Source organism: Pongo pygmaeus, chromosome 13 (assembly GCF_028885625.2).
Source record: "Pongo pygmaeus isolate AG05252 chromosome 13, NHGRI_mPonPyg2-v2.0_pri, whole genome shotgun sequence".
NCBI classification, from domain to species: Eukaryota; Metazoa; Chordata; class Mammalia; order Primates; family Hominidae; genus Pongo; species Pongo pygmaeus.
Window position 1 is genome coordinate 53,739,894 of NC_072386.2, and position 19,156 is coordinate 53,759,049.

The 19,156-nt window shown below is 39.8% G+C and overlaps 1 protein-coding gene across 2 annotated transcripts in view; it reads left to right on the forward strand.

Annotated features, from left to right (window-relative positions):
- GLIS3 (GLIS family zinc finger 3) overlaps nt 1–19,156 on the forward strand; it is a 512,125-nt gene that overhangs the window by 168,982 nt on the left and 323,987 nt on the right. For both annotated transcript variants that reach the window (XM_054500965.2, XM_054500966.2), the window contains 2 exons: nt 5,210–5,417; nt 12,265–13,378. In XM_054500965.2, the coding sequence (XP_054356940.1) occupies nt 5,210–5,417; nt 12,265–13,378 (1,322 nt within the window). The remainder of the gene's footprint in view (nt 1–5,209; nt 5,418–12,264; nt 13,379–19,156) is intronic.

The window sequence follows — 19,156 nt, forward strand, 5'->3', positions numbered from 1 at the left end:
GACATTGGGTAAACATTCCCATTCCAAAAGGGAGAAATTGGCCAAAATAAAGGGGTTATAGGTCCTATGCAAGCCCCAAACCCCCTAGGGCAGTCATTAAATCTTAAAGCTCCCAAATAATCTCCTTTAACTCCTTGTTTCACATCCAGGCCACATTGGTGCAAGAGGTGGGCTCCTAAGGCCTTGGGCAGCTCTGCTTCTGAGGCTTTGCAGGGTGCAGTCCTGGCAGCTGTTTTCATGGGCTGGCATTGAGTACCTGTGGCTTTTCCAGGTGCAGGGTGCAAGCTGACAGTGCATCTACCATTTTGGGGTCTGGAAGATGGTGGCCCTCTTGTCACAGCTCCATTACGCAGTACTGCAGTGGAGACTCTGTTTGGAGACTCCAACTCCACATTTCACCTCCACACCTCCCTAGAAGAGGTTCTCCGTGTGGCCTCTACCCCTGCAGCAGGCTTCTGCCTGGACATCCAGGCTTTTCCCTACATCCTCTGAAGTCTAGGCAGAAGCTTCCAAGCCTCAAATCTTGCATTTCTTGCATCTACAGGCTTAACACCATGTGGAAGCCACCAAGTCGTCTGTGGTTTGCACCCTCTGAAGCAGAGGCCTGAGCTGTACCTGGGCCCCTTTGAGCCAAGACTGGAGCTAGAGCTGCTGGGATGCAGGGAGCAGTGTTTGGAGACTGTGCAGTGCAGCAGGGCCCTGGGCCTGGCCCATAAAATCATTCTTCCCTCTTAGGCCTTTGGGCCTGTGATGAGAGGTGCTGCCAGAAAGTTCTCCGAAATGCTTTTGGGGCCTTCCCCCATTGTCTTGGCTGTCAGTACTTGCCTCATCTTTACTTATGCAAATTTCTGCAGCCTGCTTGAATTCCTCTCCTGAAAATGCTTTTTTCTTTTCTACCACATGGCCAGGCTGTAAATTTTCCAAACTTTTACACTCTGCTTCCCTTTTAAATATAACTTCCAGTTTCAGGTCATTTCTTTGCTCACATATATAAACACAGGTTGTTAGAAACAGCCAGGCCACATCTTGAACTCTTTGCTGCTTAGAAATTTCTTCCTCCAGATACACTAAATCACTCTCAAATTCGAAGTTCCACAGATCCCAAGAGCAGGGGCACAATGCCTACAACCTCACTGCTAATGCATAACAAAAGTGACCTTTGCTCCAGTTCCCAGCAAGTTCCTCATCTCCATCTGAGACCTCCTCAGCCTGGACTTCACTGTCCATATCACTATCAGCATTTTGGTCATAATTCAGGCAGTCTCTGGGAAGTTCCAATATTTTTCCACATCTTCCTGTGTTCTTCCGAGTCCTCCACACTCTTTCAACTTCTGTCCATTACCCAATTCCAAAGCTTCTTCCACATTTTCAGGTATTGTGGTAATGCCCCACTCCTTGGTATTAGTCTGTTCTTGCATTGCTATAAAGAAATACCCTAGCCTGGCTAATTTATAAAGAAAAGTGGTTTAATTGGCGCATGGTTCTGCAGGCTTAACAGGAAGCATAGAAGCTTCTGGGGAGGCCTCAGGAAACTTTCAATCATGGTGGAAGGCGAAGGGGAACCAGGCATGTGTTACATGGCTGGAGCAGGAGGAAGAGAGAGAGGGGGAGGTGCCACACACTTTGAAACAGCCAAATCTCATAAGAACTCCTATCATGAAAACAGCACCAAAGGGATGGTGCTAAACCATTTATGAAGGATCCACCCCCCATGATCCAATCACCTTCTACCGGGCCCCACCTCCGAAACTCGGCATTACAGTTGAATGTGAGTTTTGGGTGGGGACACAGATCCAAACCATATCAGAGGGAGGGTTAACTTTATCCCTGTTTTGCAGATGAGAAGACATAGACATGGAGAAATACAGCACAAAAATGTTAAGTAATTTGCCTAAGTCCCCAAATAGCAGATCCCAGGCAAGCTGTCTCCAGAGCCCACCCTCCAAGACACTGCACAATTCTGAGAAGTCTGGAGGTATAGGTGTTCATTATGTTTCTGGCATTATGAAAAACACTTAGATGGCTGATTGAGCACAGTGGTTCTTGGTAAGACTTGTTTGCCTGCATGTGTGAGACAGATGTTGCCATTTTCCATTTTCCAGAACATCCTCATAGTTGTACAACAAACATTTACATGTTCCCAAGAAGTTCACCATTAATTTTCATGCTTCAAGGATACCATTTGTGATACCATTTGTGCTTAGATGGGGTTAAAGTTGACCAGTGATCGCTTCTTGGCCTTTTGGCTTTACACTTGAGTGTAAAGTGTAAAGTTGACCAGTGAATTTGGGAGTAGGAGGTGGTATAGTAAGAATGTGGAGATATTAGGGAGATAATTAGCATTTCTTTATTACAAAGCAAGAAAACAATGTGAATGTATGAATCCAGAGTAGAGAGTTACAGAGGCAGCCTTGACCAGTGTAAAATTCTGGCTCAGGAAGATGGATTTATAATTACTACCCCCCACTGACTTCATATTCCATTCAGATCTAGTTAGCAATTCTGTAGAGAGGCATCAAAGGATTGACTTGGAGTTTTTTTGTTTCTGCTTTTTGAAAAATGGTACTGTGTATCAAAAAAGATGACCAGGAGAGTTTCAGTGGAATAACTTGTCAGTATTTAATATTCACTTATAAGTATCTTTTATTTTCTTTCATTCATTCTAATTTCACTGGATAGACTTTATTATGTAATGTGCATTAGACCCTAGGTTAGGTGCTAAGGAAGTAGAGATGCCTCAAGCAAGAGCTTTGTCTTTAAACAGCAGTGAAGTATAAAAGTGAGAAGATGGCAGGCATGTAAAGAGTTTAGTTCCCTGAAGTGCTATGGGTGCTGAGGCACATGTGTGATGGGAGATGTGGACAAATGAAAGCAGTGGTCAGATCTGCCTAACAGGTAGAGGAGGAGGAGGTCATATAGGAGGTGACCCTTGAATTGAGACCTTAAAGACGCAGAGGTGCTCACTAGGTGGATAAGTTAGGGTAAGGGCATTCCAGGCAAAGAGAAGAGCATGAACAAGATAAGGGTTAAAATAAACGTTTCCGTGATCACATTAGTTTGTATTGGCTCTAAGGTGTGCATGTTTTTACATTACAACATCTCTGAAATCTGGACATCATGCACTAGTTGGACTGGCAGTTCATGTTCTTACTGGTACGTAAAATAATGGTACACCTTACAATATGTGCCATTTTAGTTTTATGAAGTAATCTATTGGTATGTTTTGCCATCAAGTAGTATTTCTTGGATGCTGTTCCAGCTGCTATGTCTTTGTTTTAGAGGTAGATAGATATTAATACCTTTTTACTGAAGAGGAAATAGGCATGGAATGACTGAGTTCCTTAGATAAATATATGACATTAAATTTGACAGAATACTTGATATTTGATGTTGCTTTTAATAGTAGTGGCTAGTAGCAATGGGACCTGGGGAAAGAATTCATATACAGAATTCATTCATTCAGTCTCATATACTGGACTAGGCTATGAACCATCACATTGCCTTTTTTCAAGGTAAAAAGGGAATTTGAAAAGCTAATGCATGTAGCTTATTGAGATTTTTTGAGATATTGAATTTATGATGCATTACATAAAAGTGTACCTACTATTCTTGGTGTCAAGATGAAGCCCTGATAATACAGTGCTTTATGAGTTACGAAAACAGAATATCTATAACTGATCTTTTAAGGCACAAGAAGATGGATCAGATATAAACTGCAATGGGAGGGGTAAAGGAGAGGTTCTGGTTTATGTATCTGGGAAACAAAATCAGAGAAATTTCTTTTGGAGCGAATGATCTTGGAAAGTGTACAAGGAAGAAACTAGGCATATCAGAGCCTAAATTTAAGCACACAGGTGTCATAAAAATACATTCTAGTAGAATCAGTTTCTGTTCTCTCTTCAAATCCCTGTGTGATTTTGTGCAGGTCATTACCACTTGGATTTTAGTGTCCCATAAGTCTGCACTAGACCAGGATTCCTGGCAGCTAATGATGCTGTGACTCCCCCAGCATTTTTGAGATAGGGCTGCACTGATGGAAACAGTGATTGCTCCAATGTCTTGTTTGTTCTATTGTTTCGGGGGGCTCTTGGGAAGAATGTTACAGAAGATGACAACTAAAGGCACTTTTGGGCTATTGATTTAATTTTGGGGAAAACAAAATAGGAAATTATGACCCCTACAGCTAAGAAAAGTGACAGTGACACTTTTCTTCCTACTTTGATCCCAAATATATCAATGAAAAAGATGGGAAATTTGCAGTGTAAAGCTTAATTTGTTAAAGATTGAGATCATGTATATTTTTGTTTGCTAGAAATGGGAACAGAGTGTATCGTTACTGAGACTTGACCAGGTAGTTGACAAAAAAAGTTTGAAAAAGTGCATCCATGTAAAAAGAATGTCTAGAATGATTCAGCTCATTATGATTTTTTTATAAATGAGTCATGGCAGTGTTTGCCTTTCTCAAACTCTTTGCTTTTCACTTTTCCATAACGACACAGATTCTTGTGGGTTCCTTTTTTTCTTTCCCCTTTGGGTATGTACCAGCTTTTACTACACTGAAAGATTGTTACTAATGAAAATGAAAAATCTATGTCCAATTTGGTTACCATGCTGTTTTTCAAATGAGCATTTTGTTTACAACTCTCTCATCCTGATTTTTTAAAAAATTGAGTAGATGTCCAATGACAGTGTGTTGAGATGAGGAGAAAAAAAATCAAGAGTAGAGAGACACAGCCAGACTACATCCTTGTGAAGGGACTTTTTGGAAGTACATATTTGGAATGAAGTAAACCAGTTAAACAGGTTTTTTCCAGTAGTGTCAACTTTCCTTGCTGGGTGATTCAAGATATTAGCTATTCTAGGAAAAAACTTTGTTTGATACAGGCAATCCCATCTACTTACCACCTTAACCCTTTAGGTACGGATATTATAAAATATGATTTTTAATATAACTGGACACTTCTACATAGAAGGAGTAAAATTTAAGCACATTTTGTATGAGTGCTGATTATGGAAAGGTTTCTATTATAGCATTATGGCTTTGTCATTGGAATTGGAGAAAGGCTTTTGCTATCACCAATACTAAAAAAAAAAAAATGATCTGAGGACTGTCTCTAAAGATGGGTCCTGATATAAACGTGCACATGTCTGTATTTACTGATTTCTGATGTAAGGGACATGAAAGCTAACCTGATTCATTTGTTTTTAGGGGCTCTTGGCTTTGGGCCTCAGTGCAAGTCCATTGGAAAAGGCAGCTGCAACAATCTAGTGGTCACCAGCAGTCCCATGATGGTTCAGCGACTGGGACTCATTTCACCTCCAGCAAGCCAGGTCTCTACAGCATGCAACCAGATCAGTCCTAGCTTACAGAGGGCAATGAATGCAGCCAACCTGAATATACCTCCTTCAGATACCAGGTCTCAAGTTAACTTTTTTTTCCCCTTTCTTTATGGTATAAACACACCCCACAAGTGTTTTCCCTTTTCTTTCTGAATACACACACACACACACACACTCATACACTTACACACTCAAGCAACTCTCTCAATTTGAGGTTTGTAGGGGAAAATGTCTAAAACTAAGTATGTGCCATCATATCATCTTAATTGGGAGGAATGCTTTAATACCTACTGTCTCGTGGTGTGAGTGAAATGAATACCTAATTTGAGATTGTGGGGCCTCAGTGACTGAAACATGGTGTGTAAATTTGTCAATTTCTGGTGAAGCAATCATATCATGGCCTAGCAAATTTGCATGGTCCATGTACACCTATCTTACCTGCCAGGTTTTCTATGAATATGATGCAGAGTTTCCAGGCAGCTCTACAATCTGTTTTGTCCATCTGTGCATCCATCCAACTACCCATCTACTTAAATATTTGTTAAGTTCCTACTATCTGCATAATATAATAGTTGAAGTTTAGGGGCCTAGTAGAGAGAGTAGATAGAAAGCATAAATTTTAAGACTTTATGATGTGTCTGGAAAGGCATACTTTCGTGTTTGAGTTATATAACATTTCAACACAATGTCGATTAGGTTCCAGAGTAAGTAGGTACTATAAATGCCATGTATCTATCTCCAAGGGAGGGAATTGAATAGAAAAGGGAAATCACCCCCTCAGACAAAGTTTTATCTCTCTCAAGGTTGATATTAGGTGGGAGGGGGCATAAAACCAAAATACTGTACAGTGTTTAAGGTCTATTTCTATGTTTGAAATAAATTATCTTCTAGAAGTTATTTTCTTGGAAAAACACAATCCACAGTTTCTGCCTTAGTCCTAGTTCTGCCATAACTATGGTCTTGCAAAGGAATTTTACTCTCTAAGCCCCTGCTTCCTCTTCTTTGGAATCTGTAACCTGCTATGTGCCTTGCAGTTCTGAGATCTTGTGTCTTCTTCCTTTCCTTCCTCCTAACCCTGTTCTCCCCTCTTGTATCTCTGTGCTGTCCCTCCTAGTCACTATTTGAGACTCTGAAATCTTAGTTCCTGAATCATTTATTTATGCCAATTTTTTCATGAGATAGAAACTTGTTTTTCACCTGAGACTTTTTGTGATGGGAAGCTGCTGTCATTTTCCCATTGATGATTATGCCTTAAGGGACTCCTCAGACTTGCTGAGTGCTGCATGTAAAATGAACTGTGCTCATGGGGTGGGTGTCATTGGGAAGCCTTCAGCTTCCTTTCTGTGGCAAGTCCAGCCCATGCCTTGAAGGCAGAAGTATAATTAACGGTGAAACTGACAGTAGTCAGGGCACAGACTGCTTAAGCCATGTATCTTACGCAGTCCCTTTTATGGGTGCGCCAGAGAGGAGTCATGATCTCAGTGTTTTCTGGCATATTTGATTCCTTAGCATAATTTTATAACCTTAAAAGACAATACCTTAATGATTCACTGACAAGTGTTTTTGACTATGTATTTATTATTTGAGTCCTTCTATGGAACTTTTTTTTTTCAGGATGAGCAAAGAAACAGGAATTGGGAATTGCTTGGTGAAATATGGAACTTACTTTTAGCAATTTGGAAATGTTGCATTTATTTTTGAGCCTTGGTTTGTGTATTTCATCAGTGGAGAGAAAGAATAAGGGGCAACAGTTCAATAAGAGGCAAAGTTCAGCATTTTACTGGAGATAAAGAGAAGATGGAGAGAGAATCAGCTTAGTGTTTTATACATTGGGGGCATGCTGGGAGTGGATGGAAGTGGAAAAGGGGACATGAACTGTCCAGTTTGAGAGATGCTGCACTATGAAAAGTTGCAAAATGTATTGTTTTTCCTGATTATGTAATTCTTATTCACTGTAGAAAATGTGGAAAACATGGAAAAGTACCAAGCACTAAATGACAGTCATCCTGAATTCTATCCCCAGAGACAACCATGGGTGGAATTTTGATATACATCCTTCCAGTTATAGTCAAACATATACAATAAACATAGGCTTTCCTTTCCACTAAATTGATCTAGTAATCTACATAGTTTTTAATTACCTTTTTCTAGTTAATATATTATAAGCTTTTATAATAAAAGCCTCTTTCAACATCATATAATGGCTTCTTCCTGTCCAGGATTCCACTTTATAAAGAAAGTGTATAAATAAAATCATAATTTTAAAAATCAGTCTTTTGTTAGTTGGCACTTAGTTGTTTCCCATTCTTTAAAAATTATAAATAATGCTTTATTGGATCAGCTCTGTACATCTTTTGTTGCACAATTCTGATTATTAGAATAAATTCTTAAAAGTAAAATTTGTTGTGTTAAAAGAGTTTTGAGGCTTTTAATACATATATTCAAATTGTACTGCAGGAACTCACTAGCAATTTATAAACTAACCAGCAGTCTAAGAGAGTGCCTGTTTTCTAAGACACCATTCATTACTAGGTATTATTATTTTTAGAACTTTTGCTAGTTTAGAAACTTTGCCAGTTTGATTTTTAAAATGTTATTTTATCTTAATTTGCATTCTTAATTATTGACAATATTAAAGTTTTCATAAATAAATCTATGAAGTTTCATAGATTTATTGGCTGTTTGTATTTTTTCTTTTGACCTCCTTTGGGTATGTTTTTTGGATGTGCTCATCTTGGGGAAAAGCTCTTTTTCTTTAGCTTTGTTGGATTCTATTTAATCCAATAATAAGAATCCTACCTTAATGCTGTATATTTGCCTAGATTAATTTCCCAACCATTTCTGATTACCTGTGCTTAATGATAAATGCAAACTATACCTTACCGTCTTGAAGATCCAGGACTCATTCTTGATTTAGGCCTCGCCAAAACTCGAATACAGAGGCCATTGTATATATTTCCCCTAAAATGACAAGGCTGAGGTGCTGATACAGTAACATCATCCAGCAGTTTCATAGAGCAGTCTAACAAACATTGAGTAGTAGAACAAACATTCTACTCAGATGCTACCTGCATGGGTTTGGTAGCATACTTAGCTTTTCTAGTGTTTTCACATGCATTGTAATCCTGCATTTTATGATTGAATATTCATAAACTACCTGCAAATATTTCTGTTTAAGACCCGATGGAACCAGGACACAGAAAGTCCAAGTGCTTAGATTGTCAGTGACAAAGTTCAGCCATCACCGAATGTCATTCCAGATCCAAAAAGGCACTGTATTTAGATATTTATTTCCTAAATCAGAAATTCTTGGTGATGGTTTCCTTTGAGAGTATATCCACAAAGGTCAGAGAAGGCTAAGGAGGGGGTTGAGGATGCACTCCAGGCTCTCTGTAAATTGTAACAGTTTATAAAGTCATCCTGTCTTTAGATACAGTACTAATTCTTTTGGGGGATTTGCTGAGGCACATAGACACGAATTTCCAGATAGACTAGGGCTGGCCGTCTTTTTCATGATCTACATATATAGGAAATATATCTTTTCTTTTGAGGAATTCTCCATGTGATATATTAGAACTTCTTTTGAGCTTGACATTGAAGCAAACATCTAACATGGTCATCATGCCTCTCATGCTCTTATGGCCCCATACAAGTTACTGAGTTCTTGCTTGACCAGCCACCCTAATCATTTTTGCTGATGGTTTCTGAGTTTTCCTATTAGTTTTATTTTGTTCAAGATGTATCTCCTTTCCTTTTACACATAGTTCCAAATTAACCAATCACCAGAAGTAATATCATTAGGATCAGATGAGCCTATGGAAATGGAGATTGCTCTCGAATGATGATACAGCTGTCACTTTCTTTGCTGTGGGCCTGGTGTGGGTAGCAGCAGGAGTTAGAGGCGAGAATCCTTTGGAACCATTCCCATTCATTCAACATATTATTGCAGGAAGAACAGAAAATTTGGGTGCCCATCATAGCTTGTGTGACTTTAAGCCTGTTATACCAGGTCTTTCAATTAAGCAGAGCATTGTGGGTCACATGTGGGATACAATGTAAAGAAAACAATAGAGAACGTGTATGATCCAGTAGGTCACTGCCTATCAAGCACAGCTTCACTTGTATTTCTCTAAGAACTTTGGGGTGTGTGTGTGTGTGTGTGTGTGTGTGTGTATGTGTGTCACTGGGAGAAATTTCCCAAACCCTGTTTTATTCTTTGTAAAATAGAAGTTATTTTTAAAATCCAGTTTACTTAACTGACAGGTTGTATCAAATGAGATCATATATAGGGAAAATGCTTTGTGAGTGCCATAAATAATATTCTGTTGTCATTATATTGATTATTTATTTACTTTTCTAATCAACAGTTTTTTGAGTGCTTAGTATGTATCTTACATTCTGGTAGGCACTGGGAAGATAAAAATGATCCCTTCTGTTAAAAGACTTGGAAATTTATTGAAGAATATAACACCCACAGGTGCCTGAAGTTAACTACATTTAAGACACGTTGCAGACAGTATATAACTTCTTTGGGAAGAGAACTCTCACTGGGAGCTAGTGTATTGGGGAGAAATGTCATGGATTAGAGCTTTGAAGATTAAAAGATCTGAGTAATCACACAGGAGGGAGACTGGCTGCTAGGCAAAGGCCATTTGGGGAAGTTTTGTTCTCATCAGGTGTTTGAGATAGAAGAGAGTTCTCTGTTCATATTAATACTTTAATGAATAGAATATAGAATTTGCTTTCTGAAAAATATATAATTGTCTTAGAAAACTCGGATGCCCAAAAAGTTATATAATGTGCCTGCATGGCTTTATGCTCAGATTTTAATTGAGCCATATTTAAGTATAATTTGAGAGAAATGAGAATCATGTCTCAACAACAGAGCAAATGAACGTTTCACTATAGGCTGCCCTGAAACCAAATAATACAATTTTATAAGCAAAGTATATGTAGGTGAATAACATACTCCTGTCTGTTAGTCATGACTTAACAATCTAATATGCTCCAGTATGACAGTGACAGGCAATTGTAGCACCTGAGAATGTGCATCCATTCAGGCATGTAGCTCTGCCAAAGCTCTGGTTCTTTATGTTCTATGAACCTTCTCAACCTCCGGGTGTAAAGCAGTCAGTTGTCTCTGCCTCATATATGACAGGACTACTAATTTAGTTTGGGTCCAAAAGCAATTCCTGGATCTTGCTGGGGAAGAGACCAAAAGGCCCTTGACATCCAATCACCAGGAGCCTTCAGCTGAGCTCTGCAGGAAGAGCCACATGCTGCAAGTGTGCTGGGAAAATAATTGAAAAGTGTCCGTGGGGAATTAAAAACTAGATGGTTCCAAAACCACTGTGGAGCTTGCAAAAAGACTACAACCCGAATTTAAGGATGTGGACCAAGAGGAAAATCTATGTCAAGGGCAACTGGATGTAAATTCCTGCTGTGTTTGTCTTTGGTAAACATTACTTCACTCGATGGTAACATCTCGTTGATCATGGTGTTATCACCTTGTACTGTGCGTTTTGGAGCTGAGATGTTTTTCTTGCTAATATCATATGCTTGTATGAAATGGTGTTTGTGGCTTCCATTTTGTGAAACAGAGTAAGATGAACAGGTGGGATGAAAATGCTTCTCTTTTACCTCAGTTCCTTTGTGACAGGTTGATGTTTACCGGCTGGAAATAATGTGTTCATTTTGAGAAGACACACGTTTTATATAACGTTTTGTTGTGATTAATTTTTTGTCAGTAAAAAAGACCTCAGTAGAAAGTCAATGCAGGTACATATAATAAGCCAGGTTCTTCTGATACACACCTTGTCTGAGTCAAGAAATACAGCGTGTTATGTCTTGCCTCTGTGGCAAATTTTCCTTCCAAGGGACGTATCTTTTCTTCTCAATTATTTTCACACTTGAAGTTAGCCAAAAGATCGAGAAGTGATTTTTATTTTCAAGGCAACAGTGTCACAGTAAAGCAAAATGAATTTTAAAGTGACCAGAGCTACATTATGAACCATTTTGATATGCAGATAATATATTGTGAGACATAGGGTGTGTTTTTAAAGGGTAAGAAGAATAGGAGAGGAATTGTTGCAAAAGTGAACTACAGAAAGTGAATGATCTGCTCTTGGCCCAAAGCTGCTTGGATTTAAGGACGAGAGTTCACAGAAAACCCAACTAGCAAGTGTGATTAAATCCTGAATGGCTCTAATGCATAATTCCAGATATGACTTGTTATCAGTTTGTTACTCCCTGATATATTATAGCTGCTTTTTATATTTTTTTCATTTTCTGGGGGTGATTTGATGTAACTAAGTACTGGCAATGTGAATTACTATCTTTAAAAAAATCAGAATAATTCCTTAATATCAGTGAAACTAAATTGTGAAATTATTAAGTCCCCTGGACAACCCTTTGACTTTGAAGATTTACTTTTTTTCAAATAAAGCATGAGTTTATATGTTACTTTCCCAAATAGATTTTACTTGAAGGCTGAGATTCTGCAAAGCCTGTTATAACATGCTGCACATAGTAGGTGCTTAACAAATACTTATTTGGTTGCCTTTGACAGGTATCAGTAATTTTTCCCAGGTCTCTATCCTTTTTCCCCCATATTGAAAACGTTATTTAAAAATAAAGTAAGGACTGTTTATTACTAAAGTATTAAGATTATTTATAACTATAGATCTTTTGTTACATTATTTCAGTGAGCATTAGGTTTTATTGTTCTTCTTGGTAAAATGTTATTTACCTGGAACTAGAAGCCTTGGATTTTATCTTAGCCCAAGAATGTGTGTTTAGCACAGAATGTAATTAGGGGAAATACTTAAGGGATTGTCAATGCAGTGTTCTTTTAGCTCTTAAGCAATCCATATCCTGATAAAATGTTTATCTTTTTTTTTTCTTCCTTTCTGGCTGCTGTTCCAGGTCCCTTATTTCGCGTGAGTCTTTGGCGTCCACGACCTTGAGTCTGACGGAAAGTCAGTCGGCCTCGAGCATGAAGCAGGAGTGGTCTCAGGGCTACAGAGCCCTCCCTTCGCTCTCCTCCAACCACGGCTCTCAGAATGGCCTTGATCTAGGGGATCTCCTTAGCCTTCCTCCCGGGACATCCATGTCCAGCAATAGTGTGTCTAACTCATTACCATCCTACCTTTTTGGCATGGAAAATAGCCACTCTCCTTACCCTAGTCCTCGGCACTCATCCACCAGGTCCCACTCGGCCCGCTCTAAGAAGAGAGCATTGTCCTTGTCCCCGCTGTCCGATGGCATCGGGATAGATTTCAATACCATCATCCGCACGTCGCCCACGTCCTTGGTGGCCTACATCAACGGGTCGAGGGCTTCACCGGCCAACATGTCCCCGCAGCCAGAGGTCTACGGGCATTTCCTGGGCGTGCGCGGCAGCTGCATTCCCCAGCCGTGCCCGATGCCCAGCGGCCAGAAGGGCGTGCTGGTGGCCCCTGGAGGCCTGGCGCTGCCGGCTTACGGCGAGGACGGGGCCCTGGAGTACGAGCGCATGCAACAGCTGGAGCACGGCGGCCTCCAGCCAGGCCTGGTCAACAACATGGTGGTGCAGCATGGCCTGCCGGGCCCTGACAGCCAGCCGGCCGGCCTGTTCAAGACCGAACGCCTGGAGGAGTTCCCGGGCAGCACCGTAGACCTACCCCCCGCGCCTCCTCTCCCTCCTCTGCCGCCGCCCCAAGGTCCCCCACCCCCTTACCATGCCCACGCGCACCTTCACCACCCGGAGCTCGGGCCCCATGCCCAGCAGCTGGCCTTGTCCCAGGCCGCCCTGGACGACGACGGGGAGATGGACGTCGGGGGCAAGCATTGCTGCCGCTGGATCGACTGCAGCGCCCTGTACGACCAGCAGGAGGAGCTTGTGCGGCACATCGAGAAGGTCCACATCGATCAGCGCAAAGGGGAGGACTTCACTTGCTTCTGGGCCGGTTGCCCTCGAAGATACAAGCCCTTCAACGCCCGCTATAAACTGCTTATCCACATGAGAGTCCACTCCGGGGAGAAGCCCAACAAGTGTACGGTGAGTTTCCGAAGCGCAAGGGGTGACCTCTCTTGAAGGCCCGGCTTGCTTTGCATACGTGTTTTTTCCCAACTCGGCCCATGGAGTTTGCATGTGTGGTGGTCTAGGTATCCATGAGATGGGGTTCCTCTTTAGCTTGAGGAAGGGGAAGGTTTCTTCCGTGATTAGTGGCTCTCCATTTCTATATTTCCTTCTGCAAAGGTGCATGATCTATCCCAGCAGGTGATCAGTCTGCCACACTGTGTGAAATCTTGGAAAGGAGATGCCAGCCAGGTACCAACTTTGAATTTCCTTAATGTGTATGGATGTGCAAGAGCAGGACACAGATTGCACATCAGCAAGCTTTAGTTCTTTTCCAAAGCAAATATGCAGTGACTTTTCCTTCCCTCCAATAACCGGGCTAGAATTGGGATGGAGAGAAGAGTGGTTTTGATATTTGAAAAGGAACTCACCACTTAGCAACTTGGCTAGTAAAAGTGTTTCGGCATGCATGCACATGCCTGCACTCTGTACCTTCCAGGGTTGAGAGACTAGCTAATGATTTATAGTCGTCATAAAATCACCCAGGGGATACACAGGAGCAGAATCTCACAGGATCTTAACTAATTTTAAGAGGCGATTTTGTAGAGAGGTATGAGGAGAAAGAGCAGGGAAGCCTTTGGTGCTGAGGGAAATGGGCCTGATGTCTCTTTCTTCCTCGCCTCTGCCTTTCACAGCATCCATCCTGGAACTTTCTCTGTTTCTTGGCAAAATTTACTATTTTTGAATAATATGATTCTTAAATGATTTCACAACAATTTCACACCTCACAGAAACCCTCAGGGTTTATAACCAGGGCATCACCCTTGGGATCACAGGATGGCTTTGCACAATCTCAGACAGCTCACTTAAGTATTGGAAAAAGAAGAACATATGTTTTATATTAGTTTAGATGGACAGAAATATTTCATTTAGAGTTAAAGTCTAAGATTTCTGTGTATTCACTGGATATTGAGTATGGTGCAGGTACTAAATATGTGAAATACATAAATCAATTTAAACAGAAATTTATTTGTACTGTGGTTCCCCAGCCCGAGTTCCTTCTTTCTGTAGTATGTCAGTGATGAAAAAGAATCTAGACTATGTGTATGCTTGATTATAGATTGGCCAAGGTTTCTGATTCATGTAAAAGCAAACCAAACAGGTGATAGCTATAATGCAAGTATTCAAAGCACTTTTTCACTGCCCAGTAGGTATTTTTGAAAGAGTTTTAAGAATTTCTTGTGGAATGGAATTGCATTTCTTGTCACTACATTATGCATCACATTGTGATTTTTCTCAAGGAAAACCTGAAGCTGATACATTGCGAGAATGCCAGGTTATATGAGTGAAAAGAATAATTACTTTCCAGACAGCAAAACCTTACTCTGTCACTAGGGTTCTGCATTAAAAATGCCAGAAAGAGACAAGCAATTGAAGGCAATTCCATTTACTCTGGAACACACCGGCCTATTGCAGGCAGGAAAGACATTCAGCCTCTGAAGGAAAACAGTCCAACCTTTTAGTTCTGACTAATCCTGGCTGAAAATAGTTTACTGGATTTGGCTTTACTGAAATAAACATAAAGACTCGAATTAGCCAGAAAAATATTTTTTGCATTGCAAAATTTTTTTGTGCAATAGGATTTCCCCATTTTTATACTGTTCCCAGGCTTTGCAAAGACATATAACTTTATAAAGTTGACTTTTGCTGAAGTGCATGATGAATATCAAAAATAGAAATACTTCAGTGAAAGAATAAGCTGGTAGGTTAATGTTTGCAGGCTTATGCATAGCTTCTCATTGTATTGTTCAGAATGGGTAAGGGAGATGATTTCTCTTCGTCTGATCTACCCACTCCCCACTTCTAGGTGGAATCTTTATAAAATTCAGATTGATGATTTAACAGTGTATCGAATCTAGGACCACAAAGCATTTATTTACACATGTAACAGTGCAAATAATAAACAGGGTTTCTTAGGAGCTGACTAATGCTGCAGTTCTAGTTCTGGGCCTGTATATTTTTAGCAGGAAGCCTTCATTTTCTTCTAAAACATACATATTATGGGCAGTATGTCTTCTGAAAACTGTTATGTTGCTACATTGTCATCTGCTTGATTTGTAGGGTGATAGCCAACTGGCAGCAATTAATTTTTCTGTGAAAGTTTAGCAGTCCTCTTAAGTTGTAATCCACAAATAGAATACCTGGTTTTTAAAGTAGATATGCACCTGGAAAAAATGTATTTTTCTGCCTTTTGCAAAACGCATATTTATAGTCTTGGAGTCCAGACACATACAACTGTTACAACTAAAATGTTTCATCTCCCACTGATTTAAAATCTGATGGTAGTTGACTGAAACCTCAAGATCCTTGACAAGTGAAATGGCCACATTTTTCTTTTAGAAATGCGAAATGATCTTTGGTTTTTGTGGCTGTGTCATACACTGCAGGGCTAGGAGCAGTCTAAATTATAAGACCCAGGCCATTTTTTGTTTTATGTATGTTTAACTGCTATTTTCTGTGTATGATAGTTAGAGTTAGTCATTTTCACTTGCTTAGCTTATTGACCCAAGAAAGAAATGATGACCACATTGTGTTTGGTGACCATGACTACAAGCAGCACAAAGAGCTTCTGGAAGTTATGGTAAAATAGGGGTGTGTGAGAGGGCTACTCAGTGACGGCTTGCTTACAGTAAGTAGCTGCCACTGGTATCCTCCCTCATGCCAAATTCCATGTCATGCATGAGAGAACACATTCTCAGAATCTCTTACCATAACCCCCTGGACTTATCAGAACCCTAGGATTCACATCATTCAGGATTCTGGGTGGCAGAACTGGGGGAGGGCTGTGAATTTATTATTTGGTTAACTTACTGGAAGAAGAGAATGGGTTCTTTTCCATCCCCCCCCCCCACCCCCCAACTCCACCTTTCTGTAGATCTCTTTCTTATTGCTTCTGTGGAAAGCCCAACCAGCTGCTCTCTTTCCAGGCCTGGCCTCGATTGCAGAGACATTCCCACCCAGTGGCAAAGGGCTTGAGAAGTAAAGTCCTCTTTAGACAGACAGGCAGACCTCAGCTAGTCAGAAACCGGGATATGCCAATACTACATTTTAAAATACCCGACTCCATTCACTGCTATCTATTAACTATAGTACTTTCTACGTGCTGAATCCCTCTATTTTGACCTTCTGAGCTTAGACCAACTGCAACCTTGGTAAATCTCAGAATTTTCAAAATATTTGAGCATTATCAGCTATAACTGTCGAATTCTATTAAGTTTTTCTGAGATGGTAAGGTCACAGGTCAGAACAAGTCATGGAGTTTCTGAATTTGTCCCTTTCCCAAACCCCTGTTTCATGTTCCTAAAAGGACAACATGAAGTGTAAACCCAAACGATAGATGTACACTAATCATCCCTAACAATATCCATAGTGAATGGTTCCAACAGAGTGCACCCTGAGAACGTTTTTACTGTAGATCTTTTTGCCATTAAATTGAAAACTGTGCAATGGCTGGGTAACGGTGCCTAGTAAGTGTGTTCTGAATGAGCTTAGGCATGCTCTGTCTGTTGGTGCTTCTCATGAGAAAGCCTGTCTGCCTATCTGGGGCAGAGTGAGTAGAGGGACCCAGGGTTCTGTTGCTAGGATCAGAAACACTGATGACTTGCCTTCACATACGATTGAAAGCAGTTGTGCTAGCAGGTTGGGGAGTGCTGATAAGAGAATTAGGGGGAATGTGGGCCTCCACTTAAATTTTGTTTATTTTTCCTGGATGAATTTTATCCAATGGCAAAAAGGAATTTTTCAAAACTTTTACCCACCCGTGGATTTTCATGAAAATGTCACTGACCAAAGACCAGTTTTGAATTTTGTATGAATTGACTCATTTCTCCACAGGCATTTTGCCTGGCAAAATCCAGAGTATTTGCTTTGGCTTGAATATTGGGCAGTGGTGCTTTTTAAGTAACATTGGATTATGATTTCAAGAAAATAAATACAGAGCTGGGACCATGTCCCCATTCCTCTTTTGTGGCCTGATGTTATGGGTTCACAAGCCAGCTTTGGCCTCATAAGACATGTCTTGAGGAAATGTAAATTCATTGTAAGCTGTGGAAGGCCTTTTTCACATTCGCTTTTATTTTGATAAGACTCAGTGTTGACGTGGTCTATGACCAGAGGGACCTTAGGAAAATATCATCTAAGCATAATTCTTAATCCCCACTTCATAATCCTCATATTGGCAATAATGAATAAATTATCATAATACCAAGTATCAATAAGGGTATGGAGAAGTGTATACACTTTAACGTTGTTGGAGAGACTAAATTGGTGTAACCACTTTGGAGATCAATTTGGTAATACCTAGTAAGGTTGAAGATGAGTCTATCCAATAAGACTTTGTCTAGGTGCCTACCCTAGAGAAGCTTTTGTATATGGTGGCAAGGAGACATGAAAAAAGGTGTTTATTGCTTTTGTTTTTCAAAAAAGTATAAATAACATAACTGTTCATAGATAAGTCAATAAACTGTGGCTTATTCCTAATGAAATATTATAAAGGAGTTTAAAATTAAAATACGCATATATATATTACATATATATCTATTAACATGGATACATTTCAAAAAACACTGTTGAGTGAAAAAAAATGTGCAAAAGGGTATATATGGTATTAATACAATTTGTGTATATTTAAACACAAATCGGGCAATATTATATAGTTCTGGTAGATAAATAATTATGTGATTAAACAGTAAAATCATGCGGGCAGGGTAATTAGTAATTTTAGGATAGTGGTTACATCTCAAAAGGAAAGAAATAGAAGAGATGGGATGTGAGGATTTTACTTTCTCTTTTTTTCCAGAGAGAGAACTGAAACAGACATGGCAAAATATTGTTATTTTAACTTGATGGTGGTAATATAGGTGTCATAGGTGTCTGTTATAGTATTTGGTATACTTTACTGCCTATTTGAAATATTTCATAACTATAAGGATATATTTTTATCTAAAAATAAATGAAAGCCAATTACTATCGCACTCCAATTTCTTTCCACCCATATCAATTTTTTAGATGAGAACAAAGCCTAGAGAAATTGATCTTTCCAAGACTGTTAAGTTATTTAGCTGTTCCATACTTAGAACTTCTGAGGCTGTAGTTCTTAACCCTGGCTGACACTGGAATTATCTGAAGTACCCGTACCTGGGTCCCATCTTCAAAATTTGTGATGTAATTGGCCTGGGATGCAGCTTCCAAGGTGATTCTAATGAGCAGTCAAGGTTGAGAACAGTATTATAAAAGTTTTCCAGTTCTCACATTAGTGCTGGATAAGTAAAAGCCTACCCTGTTACTTCTGTTAAGATGAGAGATGTAGTGTTTAGTAGACAGTACATCTCTACTTATTCTCAATGGCCTGACAGTAATCTCTACGTTATTATCAATGTCCTGACAATGATTAGGGTAGTTTAATGTTCTCTTGTAATAAAATTCAGAGACAAGATAAGATATTAGAGTGATTGGTAGTGGCAGAAGGCTTTCAACTGAGTGTCCATTTCACATTCAGAGTTTCTTTCTTTACAATTAGTAGTCAAAGTTTGGGAGGAGTCTTGTGCTGAACTATGTATACATTGTAGCCACCTCCTTGTCTCCTTGATTTAGCAGTGGAACTGACAAATTTGTCACCCTGTTGCCATTTTTAAAGGTGAGATAGAGTGTTCTCTCTTCCAAACACAATGCAGACTTTCAGCTTTTAATAGAAAATGA